Source organism: Ochotona princeps, chromosome 31 (genome assembly GCF_030435755.1).
Source record: "Ochotona princeps isolate mOchPri1 chromosome 31, mOchPri1.hap1, whole genome shotgun sequence".
NCBI classification, from domain to species: domain Eukaryota; kingdom Metazoa; phylum Chordata; class Mammalia; order Lagomorpha; family Ochotonidae; genus Ochotona; species Ochotona princeps.
In genome coordinates, this window is record NC_080862.1 from 9,464,833 (window position 1) to 9,485,790 (window position 20,958).

Below are 20,958 nucleotides of genomic sequence, written 5' to 3' on the forward strand. Positions count from 1 at the left end.
GCTCCACTTCCCATCCAGCTCCCTGCTTGTGGCCTGGGAAAGCAGTTGAGGACGGCCCAATGCATTGGGACCCTGCACCCGTGTGGGAGACCTGGAAGAGGTTCCAGGTTCCCAGCTTCGGATCGGCACGCATCGGCCCGTTGCAGTCACTTGGGGAGTGAATCATCGGACGGAAGATCTTCCTCTCTGTCTCTCCTCCTCTGTGTATATCTGGCTGTAATAAAATGAATAAATCTTTAAAAAAAAAAAACTTCACATAGCATTGTGTTGCTGTAATCCTCTCTATACTTACTGCCAGGCTGTTAATTTGTCTTGACTTCTTGTCCTCGTGAAGACTGAGCTCATTAATAATTCCAACTCGGAGTGGGCATTTGACATAGCTGTTAACATCCTACCTAAGACACCCACGTTCCATATTGGCATGCCTGTGCTTAGACCCTGGCTAGCCTTCTGATCCTGGTGTTTTGCTAGTGCATGTGCTGAGAGAGAAGAGGCTATGGCTCAGTGGTTAGACACTCTGGCTTGGGATGTGGGTATTCCAAGTGGTGTCTTTCATGTGCCACATGCTTGCCCTCCTGTTTATTTTCATGTAAAGCAGTTTGGAATCCATGTTTGTTCACAATAATTGATGTCCATGAATCCTCTGAACACCTTTATTACATCAAGTTGATGTGTTTTACACAGCACTGTGTTTGGGGATAAAACTGAAGGTTTCTTAAAGATATGATAGTTATGATACGTTGGAAAGATTACTGCAATGACTACAATACTCAAAACAGTTGTAATGACAGAGTCTAAAATGATAGTCAGTAATATTAAATAGGAAAAAAAGATCTTAAGAAGCAGTCTAGTCTAATCCTCTACTAAATATTTGAGAAAATGGAGCCCCTTTATAATTAACCTAAAAGTCTAGATGCATCAACAGTACTCTGTACTAAAACCTTGTTGTTTGAACCCCTGGTAGAATTCTCTTCAATACAACCTGCTGCCTGACTCTGGAAGGACAATAGCAAGGTTTTTTTTTTTTTTTTTTTTCCTGTAAATTTAAGGAACAGGCATTTGGCTTAGTAGTTAAGAAAGATGGCAATGTCCCATTTCAGTGTGTCTTTCTTTCACTCCTGGCTCCCAGTTCCTTTTTCTTGTTAATGCATATTCTACGAGGCAGCACATGATAGTGTGTTTAAGGCGAGGACTTTAGCCACTAGGCCATGCTGCCGGGCCCTACACTGAGTTTTCAAAATTCTGCATCCCCCATTTTCTCGATGTTTTCTTCAGTTAACTCTCAGGTTGGCAAAGATTTTTGCTCCTTTGCAGAGAAATCATCAGTAACATTCATTGTGCCTTTGTCTCTTTTTTTGCTCTTGGTCATTGTACTTCTGGTTAGCAGATTCTTCTTAGGGCAAGTTTCTAAACTGTGTAACCCACGGATACTCAATTCAATTTTATTTATTGTGGTTGGTACATGATTCTTTGTAGTCTCTTGTACCTTCCTTGCACACTTCCTCCTGTGAGTTTCAGATCCGGGCTCTTGTGTTAAGCTTCCACCAAGGTTTCTGTAGCCCCAGCTCCTGGCTCACTACTCTCCTCTTCCTGTGATCCCATGCTGAGCCTGCACCATTGTCAGCACAACCTTTCTCCCACTTCTGGTTCAAGTGGTTTCCAGGATCAGGGGGACATTAGGTTGCCTAAATGGGTAGATTATGGCGGTGCTGATCTTGCCCGAACCTGCTGGTCATTAGGTTTAAGGACCACAGGGATCTATTTTGAGTCATAAGATGCCAAAGTCAGTATTATTTTTGATGTGGGACCAGTGCAACGCACTGAGCTCAGTGAGTTCGCTCCCAGCTCATTTCATGCACAGCTCACTGTTGTCCCTGCAGTCTCACAGGCTTTGCCACAACTGTACAAAATGGAGTCTGATGTGCCACTGGTGGAGTTCTGGGTCTGCTGGCCATTAGGTTTGGGAGCTACCTGTACCAGTTTTGGGTAGAACCTGTAGGATGCCGCATCGTTGAAATGCACTGAGCCAAAACTGAGTTTGCTCCTGGATTAGTGCATGCAGTCCTGTCCCGTGTGCTTTGCCTCCCTACAAAAGATGGCACCTGATTCGGCTCTGCTGGGGGACTGGGCTATGAGATCCACCCTGCTCCTGCACTGCCTGTTTGAGATCTGCTGCTGTGTCTCTGTTCCTGGTCAAATCAAACAGACCAGCAGAACAGGCAGATCTTTGCCTGGGTTCACCTTCTGAGTTCCTGTAGAATTCCCCTTCCCACCTGGTTGCTGGTGGAATTCTGGCTTCCGGTGGAGTTCAGATCACTGTTTGCTGAATGATGCTGGGATATCTGGTCACTGCAACACCACACTGTTGTCTCCACTGCTTTCCTGTGTCCATCAGTTTCCAGGTGCCTCTCTGCCATTCGTCTGTCCTCTCCTATTTCCTGGGATGTGCCCTCTCTGCTTCACCCAGCTAATGTTTCTGCGTCTGTTTAAACATGTTCTTACCTTATTCCCTAAGCTACTACTTTCAACATCAGCATTGCATATTAAAGTGTCAGTTCAGAATCTGGCTACTCCGCTTCCAATCTATCTTCCTGCTTATGTACCTGGGTGGTAACAAAAGTTAGTCCAACTACTTGGGTCCCTGTCCACCATGTGAGAGAACACTTCTCAGCTACGTCCAGATTTAGCTTTTGAGATTATAGGTGGAGTGAACCAGTAGATGGAAGCTTGCTTTCTTTCTCTTTCCCTTAGCCTATGTTGTTCTTTCAAATAATAAAAAAAAAAGTTTGCAGAAAAACATGGTTGAAACATCATTTTATTTTAATGACCTATTTATTTGAAAACATATACAGCTTTTTTCATGACAAAAATTTTCCTGAAGTTTTTGAAAACTGTATACATGTGTCTAAGCATATATATTTGTTATATATATGTGTGTATGTGTGTAAACAGAGATATAAATATGGATACAAAATAGTAGTAAAAGATATAAGTGAAATAAGAATTAAATCGATGAGAGGAGTAACTCTAAGATGGTATAGTAAAACATAGATTTATCTTCCTCCACACAAAAACATGTAGATCACTACCTACAAACCAAAATAGCCCTAGAATGCTCAAATCGCCATCAGAGAATCCGCAACACCAAAGAAAGAGCAAAGGAAAATGGAAAATTTTCAACAGAAAGGATTAGTGGTAAGGTCTGCACATCTGAGATACCAGGACAGCTACACATGAGCAAAAAGATCCACAGAGGTTATCTCTGGTAGCCAGGCAGCCCCCAACCCTGAAGTTCATTAGAAGGTGGGTCGGCTGAGGACACCAACACTTTCGCTTTCGTTGTGGTAATAAAAGCTATTCTCAAATGGGAATCTGAGAGATGGAGAAACAGAGAGAGAGAGAAGAGAGAGAGAGAGAGGAGGGGAGAGAAGAGAAAGATGAAAAATGAAAAAGAGGTGGGAGAGTGACAGAGGAGAGAGAGAGAGTGAGGATAACAAGTGAGAGAGGAGAGAGAGAGAGAGAGAAGGGAGAGACAAGGGGGGAGAATAGAGAGTGAAGAGACAGAGGAGAGAAAGAGAGGAGGGAGAGAGGTGGGGGGAGAGAGGGAGAGAAGAAGGAGAGAGAGACTACCTGCACCACCACCCTTGGCACATCTCCCAGTTGTGTGCGTCCTAATCCCCATCTACAGCTGCCCCAAACGTCCACAGTAAAGACCTCTGCTCTTGACTATCCTGCCTTGATCATATATGAACCAACTGCAGTGGGCTACTTTAGGACTCCCTTCACATTCTCTGAACATCAGGTCAGCTACCTTAGAGGAAATCCTGTCCCAAATCCATAGCCTCTGTAATTTTAAATATGCACACACAGTTGTGCTGTTATTCTCAGATCCTGTGCCACTGTCAACATGGCAGTCAGATGTCTACTCTTGGACCTGGGTACTATTGCTGCCTCAGGATATAATCCCATACTGTGTATCCCTGTTTCAAATCTCACCTCCACCAGCTAGCCGATGGCTGGCACTTCCCAGACACTAAAATCAACATTATTGCAAAAGAGCCTGCCAACTGGAGTCAGTGCCCAGCTCCACTCCCCAGTTATTACTTCTACGGTGGGAAACGAAGCACTTGGGACAACTTTAATAATAGAAAACTTTAACAACCCTTGTTACTACTACAAGCACTCAGAGAACTTATGGCTGGGTGTCTCTATAAGCTTCGTCAATACTAACCCCATCTGACAGAACTGCATGGCGATCACACAGTTGTACCCTTATTAGTGCCAGAATCACCAAACCCTATTTAGCCAATGCCCTTGCAGTTTTATGATGGAGATATTTGTCCATAAAAATCTGAAAGAATGACTGTCTCATTAAATGTACAGACATCAAAGTAAGGCAACAGGGAACCAAAAAAAAAAAAAAAAAAAACCAAGGATACATATCCCAACCAAAAGAACACAGCAGTTTCCCTCTTCCCTACCCCAACAGTGAACTGTTTGATGAGGAATTTGAAAGAGTTACTTTAGGGAAGCTCGTTGAACTTCAATTTTAAAAACAAAACAAAAACAAATAAAACTTTTAGACCTGGAAAATACAATGAGTAAGATGAAAATAATGCAACACGGAATGTCAAAGCAGAACTGACAAAACATAGCAAAGAAGTTGTGAACCTGAGGACAGGTTATTTACAAATATATACTCAAAGGAATAGGAAAGAAAAAGAATGAAAAATGCTTGTCTGTTTATGGGGCAGCATCAAAACAATGAATGTTTAAATTATGGGAATTGAAGAAACAGAACGCAAGTATCAGGAAGACCAATTCAAAAGTAATGGGTTAAAACATTCCGACTTTGAGAAAAGATACAAATGTTCAAGAACAGAAAGGTGAAAGGTCTCCAATAAGAATCAGTCCAAACAAGACTACATCAAAACATTATTGGCTATCATCTGAAAATCAAAAACAAAAAATTGCTGGCGATGATGTTGGGGGTGGGGAGGGAAGTACTTTGATCCATCATGGGTGGGTACGTAAACTAGTGCAACTGTTATGAAAGATGGTATGGAGACTTCTCAGGTTTCTGAAAATAGATCTACCATACAACCCAGCCATCCACTACTGGGAATTTACCCTCAAGAAATGAAATTAGCATATGAGAGAGCTACTGTACCCCATGTTTATAGCAGCTCAATTCACAATAGATAAGAAATGGAATAAATTCAGTGTCCATCAATGAACGACTAGATAAAGGAAATGTATCGCATATACACTATGGAATACTACTCATCTATTTGCAACTAAAAGGATGCAACTGGAAATCATTATGCTTAGTGAAATAAGCCAGACCAAAAAAACCAAATATCATATACTTTCCCTAATCTGTGGTAACATATATAGAATACAAAAAAATTGTAATCTGTCAATGCAAAAGTAACACTTTTGGATTAGATTATTGTGCATAGCTTTGTTTGTACACCTGAGAAACAGTAGTTTAAAAAAAAATTCTTGTTTGCTTATTTCTTTCATTCCTTGTTATTATTTCCCACTTGTCATTTGTTGATATCATCATTTAATGGAATTTTAAACATGTGGGAATATGTATTACATAGTTTAAATACTATATTTTAGTATGTTATATATTTATATATTATTAATGCATATTAATTATATTGTTGTTTTAATTAATATTTTCTACCATTATATATTGCATGTAATTTATATATATTATATAATTTTATAATGATACTTTCATATAAAATATATGATATGTAATATGAAACTGATTTTTAGTAAAATGAAATTATTTCTATATGAAATTTTATATAAACTATTTTAATTTTATATAAACTATTTTGATTAATTATATATAATGTAATATATATTACCATTAATTTATATGTATATTAAATATATTTATATATTTAATACGTACACATTTTAAGCATGCAGTAATATATGTCTGTATAGCTATATCTATAAATCTCCACAAAATGCATATTCATTATGAAACAGAAAAAGAGAATAATTTTTTGGGTGTGTGGTCTGGTAGACATACTCTTAAATGCACATCATTGGTTTTGGGACAAATCAAAATTATGTGCTAGCTGAGAAAATTTTGCAATCAAACATCATAAACCCAGTTCCAGAATAGTCCTGTCCAAAATGCATATGCCTGAGAAGACATCAGACGTAGCTAATGAGGGACATACATATTATACAACAATAGGCTTGACTCATCAAAGTTGTCAAGGTTATGGGAGAGACAGCAAGACAGAGGATCGCTGCAGATGCAAAGAGAATAAAAAGACACGTAAGGAAATGGAGCACATTATTCTGAATCAAATCTTTGTGTTCAAAAGGATGTCATGAGGATAAATGTCAAAGCCTTAAACCAGTGAGGGAATTAGGATATGAATGTTACTTTCTGAGTTTAATGATTATATGAGGTTTTGCCCATTTTGAGGGGTGGGGAGGAAAGATACATTCATGCATTCAAGGATGAGTGGATGATGCTCTGCTGTCAGCTTATCTTAAAATATTCTGGGGGAAAAAACTCTCTTTGTCTTATCCTTGCAACTTTCCTATAAATTTGGAATCATTTCACAATCAAAACAACATAAATATGTTTAAGATTTATTTGTTTTTATTGGAAAGGCAAATATATAGAGGGGAGGAGAGATGGAGAGGAAGATTTTTCATCTGCTGATTTACTCCCCGAGTAGCCACAACGGCTGGGGCTTTTCTTTTTCATTTCTTCTTCAAAACATTAGTCATTCAGTAGCATATTACTTTACTGCATGTTGTTGTAAAAATATTTTTTCCCTCACTGTTGTTCATTTTGTTTTATGGCTTTTCATTTAAGGCGATGTATAGTAACTGTGTAACAGAGACTATCATATTCAGTTGTGAAGATACAATGCAGTATGCATCCCTACTTCCAAATCAAAGACGAACTCCCAGTGAAACTGTTAAATATATCTTGACCATAGAATGTTGGGCTCTCTGCCATTGTCCATACTTACAATGTCAGGATACAATTAAACAGCATATTTATGGACATATGACTGCTTATGAAGGAATATTATATATATAATATATATAAGGACTATTATATATAACATGTATAAGGACTATTTTTTTTATATATATATATATATATATATATATATATATATATATATATGGTAGCAACACAGGGGAAACCCGTGGTACAGCCGGGAACTTGCAGAGGGAAGAGGAGAAATTGCAGAGCCTACAGAACTGTATCATTAAATAAATAAATAAATAAAGCATTTTATAGCAAAAAAAGGGATAAATTTTTGTAACCACAAGACATAGTAGTTCCTATTTCAAAATTCTAATCCATTTCAAAATACCAATGTAATACTTAGTTGAAAAAAAAAGCAATTACAATCCTTCATTGAAGTGAAATCATCTAAGACCCCAAATAGCCAAAGCAATCTTGAACAAAAAGAATAGGGGTGGACCAGGCCTGGTCAGGCTACAGCACCCACTGGCAAATGCTGAGGTGGGGTAGGCTATGCCAAACTGGGTCACATCACCCAACCAGCACATGTGAAACCCGGGTGTACTGGGGACGGATCCAATGGGGGGGCTGTTGGACTCTCCCTACTGGACCACTACTCCCATTGGTGAGTATGAGACCTGAGATTGCGGGTAGACCAGGTTGGGCAGGGCCACAACATCTGATGGCCTATATGTGAGCTGGATCAGGGACAGGCAAAGCTGGGCTGACTGCTCCTTCTGGTACATGCATAAACCAGAGTAGGTGTAGGTGGGTTAGGCTTTGATGCAACATCAGCTGGCAGATGCTGGCGGGGTTTGGGGTGGCAAATTCTGTCAGGCACAGGCATGGCTAGACAGATGGTGGCACCTGCTGGCACCAGTGTGGACTGGATATTGGGCTGGTTGGGATGAACTGGGCTTCAATGTACTATGTGCATTGTACATTGCACAATGACATGTATGAGATCCAAATGGGATATGGGACAAACAAGACCAGTCAGCTATACATACTGGCAAGCATGGGAACCAGGGTAGGGGGTAGGCCTGGTGGGGGTTATTGTGGGTCGCTCCTACTAGGCTGCAGCTCCCACTGATTTGTGTGACGGCTGAGTATGTGGTGGGCAGGATCGGGCTGTACTCCAACATCCTTTGGTTTGTTAAAACACGGGGCTGGAGACAGAACTGACCCAGCAGTTGCAACTACCAGTGTGTGCGCAGGCTGATTTGGGTGACAGACTCTGCCAGACCCTGTACTGGCAAGCACACACAAGAATCAGTTCTGGGATGACCTCAGATGAGGTTTCTTTGGCGATTCCCTACCAACTGAACCAATGGACTCAGAACCCCAACCATGGAGAGAATTACAGATTCCATGGTCTGACCGTGGAGTGCATGTGTCAGAGCTGGGCCTCCTCAGTGGCTCAGATGGAGTTGTCACAGCATATCCAGGTGCACACGGAGGATACGGCAGTACAATGGAGCCTCCAGAGGACACCTGGCACCATGGCAGAGGAAGGAGGACAGAGTAAATTGATCAACTACTCCAACTAAGCGTCAACAGTGAATATCTGGGCAGACAGAGACTCTAAGGTGGACTATAGCAGCCAGTGGATTCTTGAGAGATCTCATTGTGATTGGAGTGGCGAGATCGACTTCAATTCAGGACTGTTGAACTATCAAAACTTCTTGAGAATTTCATGGCGTTGTAAATTTCTATTTTTCTTGCTGTTGTTGATTTTGTATTGTGGCTTTTCACTTGAGGGGATGTATGGTAACTGTGTAATGAAGAATATCATATTCAGGTGTGAGGATACAATGCAGTATACATCTCTAATTCCAGATCAAAGATGGACTCCCAATGAAACTGTTTACTATATCTTGACAATAGGATACTGGATTCTCTGCCACTGTACATACTCACAATGATGGATATATGACTGTATATGAAAAATAATATTATAGTAATAATAATAATAGGGGAACTCTAGGGGGAGGAGATTAGGGGTGAGGGTAAAGAAACAAGGCCTATGGAACTGTCTCATAAAATGATAATAGTAATAAAAAATTAAAATAAACAAAAATCTATAGTAACATACAGCTCTGATATATGGGAGGCTAGTATCAAAAGCAGCAGTTTAACACACTACGCCACAACCCACAAGGTTTACTTAAAGAGGAAGCATACCCAGAACAGCAAACATAATACAGAAAAGGAAGAACAAATTGAATTAACTGATACAACCCAAACACTAAGATTTTCTGTAAAGCCATAGTAATCAAGACAGCATGGTGTTGGTGAAAGAATATGAAGACTACGAAACAAAATGGGAACCCACAGTTAGAAACAAATAAATTTAGTCAATTGTTCTTTGATAAAGGAGCAAATCAAACAGATTGAGAAAAGGCTGACTCCTAAGAAACGGTTGGAGCAAACTATACATGCCAAAAATGATGCAGACACAACCAAACATCCTTCACAAAGACTAACATAAAAATGAACATGAGCAATGAAAAAGTAACTTGAAATAATAAAACAGAAGAATTTAGATGACTTTGAACTTATTGATATTCTTCAATATGAAACTAAAAGCCTGATCCATGAAAGAAATAATTAATAAGTTAGATTTCATTAAAATTAAGAATTTCCAAGGTCAGTGCTGTGGCCCTGGCATCCCAATGGGCACAGGTTCATATCCTGGCTGCTTGACTCCCCATTCTTTTCCCTGCTTATGACCTGGGAAAACAGTAGAAGATGACCCAAAGCCTTGGGACCCTGCACCTGCATGGGAGACGTGGAAGAAGCTTCTGGTTTCTGGCTTTGGATCAACACAGTTGTCGGTGTTTGGAGAGTGAACCAGCGGAGGGAAGATCTTTCTCTCTGTCTTTCCTTCTCTCTGTGGAACTCTATCTTTCAAGTAAAAGTAAACCATAAAAAGTGACAGTGTTTTGCATGTAATGGTAGAGACTTGGTACACAGTTGCTCAAAGCCACAGAAGACAGTACACTAAGAGGGAACCCTAATGTAAATGTTGGCCTCTGGGGATAGTCATGTGTCAGTGGCCATGGTCCAGTAACATCTGGACCACTTACATAGAGGTATATTGATAATGAAAGGCTTGCTTCTTTTAGGGAAGGCTGTACCTTCTGGTTCATTTTGCTTGAACCTGAAGCTGCTCTACAAAACAAAGTCCATGTTTTTAAAAATGCAAACTATGGTTCATTTTAAAACAATCAGAAGTAATACCTATCTCTGATTGTTGCCTGCTTTGTAGGCTGTAAGTGGAGCCAGCCCTTCAGTTTGCAGAACTGAATTTGATGTCTGAAGTCTCGGGCTTCAGCACATGATGCTGTGTGCGTAAAACCATGTTTATTAGATCTGTCAAGAAACTTCTCAAGGGTTAAGAGCCTGAGCGAGGCAAACAAGGCATTCTCAGCTTGATTCTTTACTCCCTCACGCCCCAACCCTGAAAGTGTAACTGACACTTGTTCCCTCCATTTCTGTTGCCCTAGTTCGGAGTTACCAAGATTCCTCAGCTCAGAAGAATGCCGAGAAGGAAGAAAATGTGATAAGGTATCTAAAGTATTCGCCAGATAGCAAGCACTCACTATTTTCCATTATCACTATTCTGTTTTGCACTGTATAACTGTCCTGTTATACATTTCTATGTGCCATATCACTTGATGAGTTCTATTTCATGAAACTGATAGCTAACAACAACTCACTTCTACTAAGCAGTTGTTTGACTCATATAGTTCATATCGCAGCAAATGACTGCACATTTTATTTGGACTCAGTGAACGCATTTGAGAACTAAAACTAGAGTAAGGGGCAATATTTGGCAAATTTACATTAAAAATATTAATTAGCATTTAACTATATATTAAGCAAATTAAGAGTTACTTAAATAAGGACCATCCAGAATAGACAAATATGGAATGAATCCATTCTTCAGTAATCTTAAAAACTGTAAGTAAAGGGGAGTTTTTGGGTCTTACATTCAATGGCTAAATTCTCACCTTGCAAGCAGTGAGACCCTATATGGGTGCTGGTTTGTGCCCCAACTGCTCCACTTCCCTTCCAGTTCCCTGCTTAAGGCCTGGGAAACAGTAAAAGGTGGCCCAAAGCCTTGGGACCCTGCACCTGTGTGGGAGACCTGGCAGAAGCTCCTGGCTACTGGCTTCAGATCAGCTCAGCTTATGTTTGGGGAGTGAACCAGTGGATGTAAGATCTTTCTCTCTGTCTCTCCTTCTCTCTGTAAATCTCATCTGCCTTTCCAATAAAACAAAGTATTTTTAAAAGAGTTTTAATAAGATACACTTCATTCAAAGTATATGGGGAGTTCGGTCCATAGTCAGAGACAGCATACTTTAGTTCTTTAATACGTTTATAAGGCAACGGTTCCCATTCAGGTTCATCCCATTCATAGATACAGGAAAACAGAAAAAAAAAATCACCTTCCTTATGTGCCTGCTGTATTGCTCCTCTAAAGCCAATCTTTGCTGGATCTGGTCTAGCTGGAAAGGGCTCACACAGTTTAGAAGAATATCTGGGAGGCTTATCATCAACAGTAAGGGACCACCTATCATGTAATTCAACTGTCTGCCCTTTTGTACAGTCCCTAACCCCTGATACAAATATTTCTGGTTTTAAAAGATGTTCCTCATCTGTAAAACCTTCTCGATCATTTTTACAAGATTTTACATCATCTTTAGGAAGGACACTTTCTATAGAGCCGTAAGTAGAGCCTGAGTTTCCCTTTTGCGACCAATCAAGGGAGTGTGTTCCCGAGGTGGGGCAGTCGGGGAGGATGGGGTGTATGCATCTGTCCCCATGTCTTATACTTGTCTCAATACTTTCCAAATAGCATAGGCTGTGCAAGGCATGTCAGCACCCCCATGACTCTGATACCACCTCTTCATGTCATTCCCTACCTGATCCCATGTCTGTGCATCTTAAGTTTTCTCCTTTGGGAACCATGGGCTAACTTTTTGTACAAATTGTAATAACCCTAATAATTGCTTCTTACTAACTTTAATGCCCTTCTTCTGTAAGGTATGTTTAATAATATCAGCGTATAAACTTCTTTCTCTAGAAGCACTCTGATCCATTTTTATAGCACAGAGGGTACACAGCTTCTCAATACCCATTCTGACTATTCCACCCTTCTAACATGACCTTCTGTCAGGGGGCCTGCAGCACCCTGGATGAAGTCCTATCCACATTGCAAAGAGCAAGAGAGAAAAGACCTATCTTCATCAAGCCCTCATGTTGGGCGCCACTTGCCGAAGGTCAGTTCCAGCTGAGTCTGGAGCTCAAGAAGGATGTGTGGAGTCGGCGAAGAGACATGGACACTGTCACTCAGTGCCCCCCCTGTAACAGCTCAAGAAGATGTCCTTTTTTATTTACCCAGCCACATCACAAGCTTCTGCACAAACATTTAAGTGTTCTATTTCTACTTCAGACTAAGTGGGTGTCCACAGACATTTGGTCATTCTGCTTGTACTTCACAGCTAAGCAGGTGTCCCTAAAGATAATTGTGCAAAATACTGTATTCATATTCTTCAAAGCAAGCCATTGTTCATTCTTCAGTAGTAACAATGGAGCGACAGTCAGGACTCCAAGTCTAAGACACATGCAATTACCTGCTAATCAGTAATACATTCCTACCACATTTCTATTTCTACAGTTTATCCATCACTTAACAGGAAAAAAAATATGTCACAAAGGAAAAAACATAAAAATTCAAGACAAAAGTTTCAAATGTTAACCCCCCCCCCCACAACTACAGGCTCTACAACCTCATAAACAGTCAAACAAAAACCGAAAACATATTTCTTTGGTATTAATAAGATCACCCTATAATTCCTCTAGTCAAAAAGCTATAAAAGTGGCTAAAACAGCTACATTTTCTATGATGCAAAGAATTGTAAGGACAGATTAACCTTTAGGGTCACAGTAACTATATATATATATTTGCCATAGTAGTTTCAGCTCATACTCTCATCACTTGCATTAGTTGGTAAGCTTATCAAGCCATTTCCCAGAAGGCATGCTATATGTCTGGGCCAGATTCCAGGGCAATGGATAGGCGTACAATAAGGTGTCAAGAAATGGCATGGGCTTAATTCTACTCCTGTGTGTAGCTAAAGCCCCACTCAACTCACTGAGAGATTATCAGTAACATTAACTCCCAGCTCACATCAGTTGCAAAAGCCATCTAACAGGGGCAAACAACAATGCCTCAATAGATTGCAGAATTCTTAGTGGGCTGGTTGAGTGTCCATGCAAAAGGGGGTGAAACTGTGTTGAACTGGTTGGACGTCCGCCAGGCCTTGCCATACAGCTGGAAGCCCCTCATGGCCCTGTTAGGGAGGGAGGGGTTCCTGCCTTAGGTTTGCACAGACCACCAAACATGCAACAACTGATGTGATGGGACAGACAAAACTGACCAACAATTTATTTCATGTACTCAGAGTATGTGTGAAGAGAATACTGACTGCCATGCAAAGTCACGTGGGCGCTATCACTGACAACAGACCAAAGAGGCAGGCTTTATAGACTCAAGACGGTAGGGTGACATGTTTAGCATGAGAAGAGGTGATTGGCTTCTTTGAATAGTTTTGTGAACTAGCAGAGAACTGAATTTCTCTACTTAAGGATAAGCAGGCACTGTGCCTGCTTCTTTTGATAACGAATGTTGTTTGTCTGGGGAACTTTATCTGTGGATACAGTAGAGAAGGGACTTTTGGCCAGGCATTTGAAGTTGTCCCGGTTTTATACAATATCAAGTTAGCCCGTAATAAGTGTCATGCATTTTAGGCTTTATACCACAGTTCACCTCTTAATGTTTTGATGCCAGGTTAAACCCTGAGGTTGACCAATATTTCCATAGTGAAAGATTAGATCAGCTACCTCTGTAGGAAACACCATAGGCACATGACACAGAGAGGTCCACAGTGGTTATAAGGATTAGACTTAGGGTTTGGAAGCCTGTGGAAAACCAAAGGGTCTGTTTGGTTGGGAACATCCATGAGAAAAGATCTGTCATTTCTGGGACCATTGATATGCTATTTAGTATTTATATAATATTATGAAATATTGTAATGGCAGCTTTTATCTAATTTGAGGTGCTGCACTTGCCCAGTATTGCTGTCTCATACATTTCCGGCGACTAACATAATTCTCCTTGTCTGCTTAGCATACAGTCACAGTAAGTAAACGATCCACTGAGACTAGGGAGTCTTGCCCTCAGTGAACAGGTTGGTACCTGCTTGAAGTCAGAGACATGGCCATGTGATGACTGCGCTAATGCAGTCGTGCGTAGTGCTACATTGGTGGTCCTTCCCAAAAAGGGGTTCAAGAACAGAGCAGCTTGTGTGATAGGATTGAAGAAGACTGTAAAAACTGGTAAGTCGCAAAGATTGAGTTTTGCCTGAGATGTTTTTAAAATGTACTTACCATTTTATTTAAGATTTATTTATTTTATTGGAAAGGCAGATTTTACAGAGAGAAGGAGAGACAGAAAGATCTTTCATCTGCTGGTTCACTCCCCAAGTGGCCGCAATGGCCGCAGCTGAGCTGATCCAATTCGGAACCAGGAGCTTTTCCAGGTCTCCCATGAGGGTGCAGGGAGACTCTACTGCTTCCCCAGGCCACAAGCCAGGAGTTAGACTGGAAGTGGAGTAGCTGGGACAGAAACAAGTACTCGTATGGGATCCTGGAATATGCAAGGCGAAGAATTTAGCCACTAGGCTACCATGCCAGGCCCTGTACTTACCATTATTACCAAACGAAAAACAGGGCGTTGCCCATTTGCTTCTCTTTTGGGATCTCCATTTCATAGAGCACCCTTCCTGGTTTGTTCCAAGCAGCGGATGGCTGAAGTTCTACGGCCTCTACTGACTTCTCCTGCTCGTGGTCTTGTGCCGGAACTACCTTCCAGCTGCTACTGCATCCAGTCAAGACAGGCCAACAATTCTAAGAAAGATCACAAGTCTGTTCTTTTTTTATGTTTTGCTACTACTCTTTTCCCCTAGCTTTTGTGTTTCCTACAAAATTTTCTTTATTTTCTCTGATTTGTCAACAGCAAGGAATCCATACCCATGGAGCCTAATGATAACTGGCGCTGAGTTAGTTCTATTTTTATTTCTGTATATTTCATTGAGATTTAAGAAAAAAACATAGAGGTAAGTGGGTATTTTTTTTCAAGTATCTCTTTAACATTTACTGTTCAAATTAACTTCAACTGAAACTGGATCCAAAGTATACCGAAGGGGCTTTGGAGCACAATGAGTTGGAGTTCCATCTTCAGCACCTGTCATCTATATGCATGGACACATTTTTTTGTTTTTCCCTTAAAATTTTTGTTAATAACATGAACTCTTTTCATTTTTGTCTATAAAGGTTGTGGTTTCCACATTTGCCTATCAAGCACTGACTGCAGACTAGGTTCACATCTGGTACGTACATATCTGTAGCAGGTACTGGCTCAAGTTGCACTGGATTGCTACATGTCCTCTTTTTTTTGTTTGTTTGTTAGGCTATTGAAACTGATCATGTTTATGTATAATCACTTACACATAACGCTATCGTTACACACAGGTGAACTGAACTGAACATACAGTTCTCCAAAAACATGACTTTAAATGAATTTTCATTGAAGATAGGCACACACCCATGTGCATATTAACAACTTTTAAGGTTCTCCAATAAATATTACTTTTGTACCAAATACATGCAGTCTGAAAAAAAAAACAGTAGGATTGATTTCAAAGAGTGTCTGCGTATCAAGAGCCTGAATTTGGCCTTGCAGTTGAGCACACCACATCAAAACTTGATTTCTGATTCCCAGTATCAGCTTCTTGCTAATGAATCTCCTCTGAAAGGTGGATGGTGGGGCAGGTGGCTAGGTTTCTATCGTCTTTGTATATCTGGATTTCATAATGCTCACTTTTAATTTGCTTCCTCTCTGTAAGATGGAAAGGTCGCGTAGTTGTGAGAACTCTATAAAACCACTTAGGCCAAGTTAAAAAAAAATGAAATATTCTTGGAAATTTATATTTTTCAGTGAATTATCCAGAGGACAAACCTGAAAATGAGTTATTTTTTCAAGGACTGTGTACTCACAAGAATACTTTAAAAATATTTATTTATTTTTATTGGAAAGTCAGATATACAGAGAGAAGAAGGAGAGACAGAGAAGAAGATCTTACATCCGTTGATTCACTCCCCAAGTGGTTGCAATGGCCGGAGCTGTGCCCATCTGAAGCCAGTGCCCATCTGGCCTCCCATGCGGGTATGGGGTCCCAAGGCTTTGGGTTGCCCTGGACTGCTTTCCCAGGCCATAGGCAGGGAGCTGGATGGGAAGTGGGGCCGCCAGAATTAAAGCTGGCGCCCAAATGGGATCCTAGAGTGTGCAAAGCAAGGACTTTGGCCGCTAGGCTATTACACTGGAACCACAGGAATACTTTCAAGCTTCAGTTTCCATAATCGTTTCCCAAATTGCTTTATCTTAGTGAAAATCAGTTTAAATAAAAGCATTGCCTCTATTCATCCCATAGCTTTGGTCAGTTCTTTTTTTTTTTTTTTTAAGAATTAACAATACATTACTTGAATAATGCTGATGTGGCCCTGACAATTAACAGTAACCTAGAAATTAGAATTAATTTACTCCATTGCTGCATTAGTCACTAAGAGATTATTATTACTTTGTTTCAAAGCTATCCTAACTTCCGCCTACTCTCCCATATCCCTGGTAGAGCTGAAGTTATTCTAGTGGATGATGAACAAAAGCAAATAAATTCTCTTTAGAAATGGAGCTGAGGCAAGAGGCAGCCGGGATCTGAGAAAAACAGCAAGAGAAAAATTCAAACTGATAAAGTTAATACAGCTTTACTTGCTTAAACTAAAATTCCTTGCTTACAGAAACTAGCTAGCTGCTTGTATCCAGAAGATCAAAGACCAACCCAGCCAAACCCAGGGCCAGATCAGCCAAAGCTAATCTTGAGTAACATATGTGGTATTGTTATCATAACACCTCTAGACAACATGTCCCTGGCAATATCTCCCCACCTCAAACTTGTACCAGGAACTCCTGGATAATGTCCCCTCACCCCTCTCTAAAAATTTGACCAGAAATTGACAGTCAAAATTCATCTTGGCCATGAATTTCTTTGCACAGGAATGCTCCTGGAGTCTTCTGGTACGGACTTTGCGGACCTGAACTCAAATCAGGGGTCTGCTCCCATGTCTCTTCGTGAAGTAAACTTCACATGCTATACTAAATCTCCCTTGCCTACACATGCTGTCTCTGCTCCTTCGATTCACTTTTTCCAGTTTGAAGAACTGGTGCTCCATGCCTATAACAAATATACTTGCACTTCAATATTTAACGTATGACCGGAAACATTGCTTAGTGAGCGTATTACCTCAAAAACCGCACTAGATTGTTTTAAAGTTAAATTAAATGATGTTACAATAATCTTTCAGTGGGGCCAGCACAGTGGTGTAGCTGGCTAATTCTTTGCCTGTGGTGCTGGCATACCATATGGGCACTGGTTTATGTCCAGCTCCCTGCAGATGGCCTGAAAAAGCAGCAGAGGATGGGTCCAAGCCCTTGGACCCCTGTACTCGTGTGGGAGACCCCGAAGTTCCTAGTTCCTGGCTTTGGACTGGCTCATGTCTGGTTACTGTGGCAACAGGAGAGTGAGACCTCTATCTGCTAGCCCTCTCTCTGAATTTTGACTTTCAAGTGAAAAAATTAAAGAACAAACTTTAAAAATGTCTTAACAAAATTAGAAAAGTGTTGAAATATTGATCATGCATTTACTGTGATTCTAACAATCTATTAAGTTCCTTTTAAAAATGAAAAGCAGAAAAATAAATGGATATATGTCTGTGTATATACATATATCCATATAAATCCATATATATATATGCACACACACATATATAAATTTGTGTTGTAACCTAGTATTAGAACTATTTCTGGAATTATGGGATTTTACTTTTCTTTCTTTCCTTTTTTGGATCTCTTTCTCTGATCTTTCACAATATAAAACATAATTTCAAATTAAAAAACTCATCTGACTAGAATCAACTTGTCTCCCTCAGGAGACGGAGGAAATTTCAATTGGGAAAGTTAACTGTAAGTTTTACACAAATCTAAAATGTTATTGACAATTTTAATAGTTTTACCAGGAGTCAGATTGTAATCAATTAGCTCTCTTGTCAACAATTTACCAATTGACAGAAAAACTTGTGGATCGCTAAAACAGACATTCCATTAATCTGATTTTAGTAGTCTGGCTTAGGTTATGTGATTAAACGTGTACACTGGATAACTGAATTCGCAGATGAGTGATCTCAAATTTATTTTTGTCTTGATGTAATTTATTGTAATGGCCACATCTTGTTCCGTGATAAAAAAAAAATGCCTTCAAATGTAGGATGTCTTACATAGGTATACAAAATGATTTGAGAGGGTGAGAAAAGAAAAAAAAAATACCAAAAAGATAAGGACAGAAGAATGGGGAAAAGGAGCGAAGATAGAGATCATGAACTGGAGCCAAGGGACCAAACTGTGTGGAGGTGGGTGGGGCAAGGGGTGGGGCCTGCACCAGTGACTCAGCGATCGCCCAAGGGATATAAAGCCTGGTAGAGCATGCATCCTGAGGACCAAGTCAGTAACCACAATTCCTGGCACCTCCCAAAGCAAGCAGAAAAGCTTGGAGGAGGAGACCCCAGCCTATAATGCCTAGCCTCCTCTTGTTCTACCTTCTAGGAATCTGGTTGCCACAGGGCCACCTTTGCAGATCAGCCAGGGGTGATGATGCATGGCTGGATCATGTGATTAAAGCATGTGGTCGTGAACTATCCCGAAACTATATCGAAGTCTGTGGCATGACCTACTTCAGAAGAGAAAGGCAGAGACAGGCAGGAGCCTTTCTGAGTTTGGAACCAGCAACAGGTGAGTATTCTCATCCTTCGGTCACTCTGCCTAGATGAAGGAGCCTGGATTTCTCTCTGATTAACAGACATTAGGGGTTAAACAGACCTGGATGAAGGTCCTGACTTCTGACTTTCATCTGGCCCAACCCTGGCCACTATGGCCACTTGGGGAGTGAACCATTGTATGGAAGCTCTGTGTCTCTCCTCTTTCAGTAACTCTGGCTCTCAATTAAATACAGAAAGCTTTACATATGAAACATAAATTGTGCTTTTAGATTTGATCCTGGAGCAGTAACTTGCCATCATGATTTAATAACTTAAAATAAGTAATCTTTTTTTTCAAAGTTTACTCTCAGAATTCAGCTGCTTAGTAATGGAAAAAAATTACTTGGGCTAGAGGGAAAAAAATTTGTGCACAAACTGATTATTTCTGATGGTCAACATCACTTCAGAAAGTGTTAGACAGTGAAACTACTACATTGAAAGCAGTGAAGGGATGAGAAGGAGGGATGACAGAAGGTTGAGTAGAATAAAGCAGAAACACAGTAAGACTGCGGTGCTTTAAGCTATCAGTAGGTAAACGGTGACTATTAGAATACTTGTGTTTTTCCATGTTCAATCAGATTGGGGCAATACTTTCCATTTGTGTGAGCACATTTAGTCTTCCCAATACTTCCTGATAATAATATTTTTTTTTCTTTCCCTCCCTATTTTCTTAAATTTAACAGAAACTGTGCCATCCTCCATCGAGAAAGACACAGAAAATGTCACTATGATACTGGAAGACAGTCCTAATTTGTCAGAGGAACTGAAGGCACCACTCTCTGCGAAGCAACCATCATCAGTTCTATCTGAACAACACACACCTACACTGATGAATTTAAGTCTTAGTTTGGAAGAATGGAAGAAAATGGCTCCTAATGACCAAGCACAAGTGGAAGATAACAGTCCTTCAGAATTAAAATCCTTGGGCTTGAGTACTCAGCGCCGAAGAAAGAGGGACATTGGTAAAAGACCCAGTGATCAATGCTGTAATTTTGGTTGTACTAGAAGATTTATTGCTGAATTGTGCTGAGATAAAGTTAATTGTACACATTTCATGTAATTTTCACATGTATTCTTGTAGACATTTTCTTTGATAACTCTGATGAATGGAAAATAAGCCATCATTACTAAGGTTAAGACTTTTTCCATTTGCTGTGTAGTAAAATATTTCCTGAAAAAGTCTTTGTCTTTTTAAGATTCATGGATTTATTTACCTGAATGGCAGAGAATGAGAGAGAGAGAGAGACAGAGAGAGAGAGAGAGAAAGGAGAGGAGGATATGCAGATCTTCCAACCACCAGTTCACTCCCCAAATGGCAGCAACAGAATGGGTATGGCCAAACTGAAGTTAGGAGCCGAGAACTCCATGCAAGTCTCCCGTGTGAGTGACAGGAGCCCAGGCCCCTGGCCCTTCATTTACTGTCTTCCCAGGTACATCATCAGGAAGCTGGGCCTCAATCAGAATAGGCAGAACTTGAACTGACACTCTGATGAGGGATGCTATCGCAAAGAGTAGCTTAACTCACCGTACTACCACACTGGCCCCTGTCTTTTTATGAAGGTAGAGAGGAGGAAATGGAGAGGGAGGAATTGACATACTTACAAAAGTGTGTCATTGAAACTAATACTAATTTGAAAAAGAAAAAAACTGCTTTACATTTTAACTTAAAATATAACAAAATAGCTGTCCCTCAAACCACACACAATAAATTAATTTCCAAACAGGGGTTCTATATTCAGCTTTTGCTTCCAAGAAACTAAAATAAGTTTTTAAGAAGAAAATGTGAATAGGCAAATATAGAAAATAATATGTAATTTTAAAAATATTTATTTATTTTTATTGGAAAGGCAGATATACAGAGAAGGAGAGAGAGAGAGGAAGATCTTCTGTCCAATGGTTCACTCCCCAGGCGGCCGCAACGGCCAGAGCTGAGCCAA

The 20,958-nt window shown here is 40.3% G+C and overlaps 1 protein-coding gene across 1 annotated transcript; it reads left to right on the forward strand.

Moving 5' to 3' along the window:
- Positions 1 to 18,775: 18,775 nt before the first annotated feature.
- LOC131478370 (prorelaxin-like) lies at positions 18,776 to 20,071 on the forward strand. The gene is made up of 2 exons (XM_058657322.1): positions 18,776 to 18,995; positions 19,705 to 20,071. The coding sequence occupies exons 1-2, from the start codon at positions 18,779 to 18,781 to the stop codon at positions 20,049 to 20,051; spliced, it is 564 nt and encodes a 187-aa protein (XP_058513305.1). The 5' UTR covers positions 18,776 to 18,778; the 3' UTR covers positions 20,052 to 20,071.
- The last annotated feature ends 887 nt before the right edge of the window (positions 20,072 to 20,958 follow it).

What these genes read in the sequence shown, in the direction of transcription:
- LOC131478370 (XM_058657322.1), top strand. Translation starts at nt 18,779, where the DNA reads ATGCCTAGCCTCCTCTTGTTCTACCTTCTAGGAATCTGGTTGCCACAG. An exon ending in GAGTTTGGAACCAGCAACAG is followed by an intron (nt 18,996 to 19,704) that starts GTGAGTATTCTC and finishes TAAATTTAACAG; the next exon opens with AAACTGTGCCATCCTCCATC.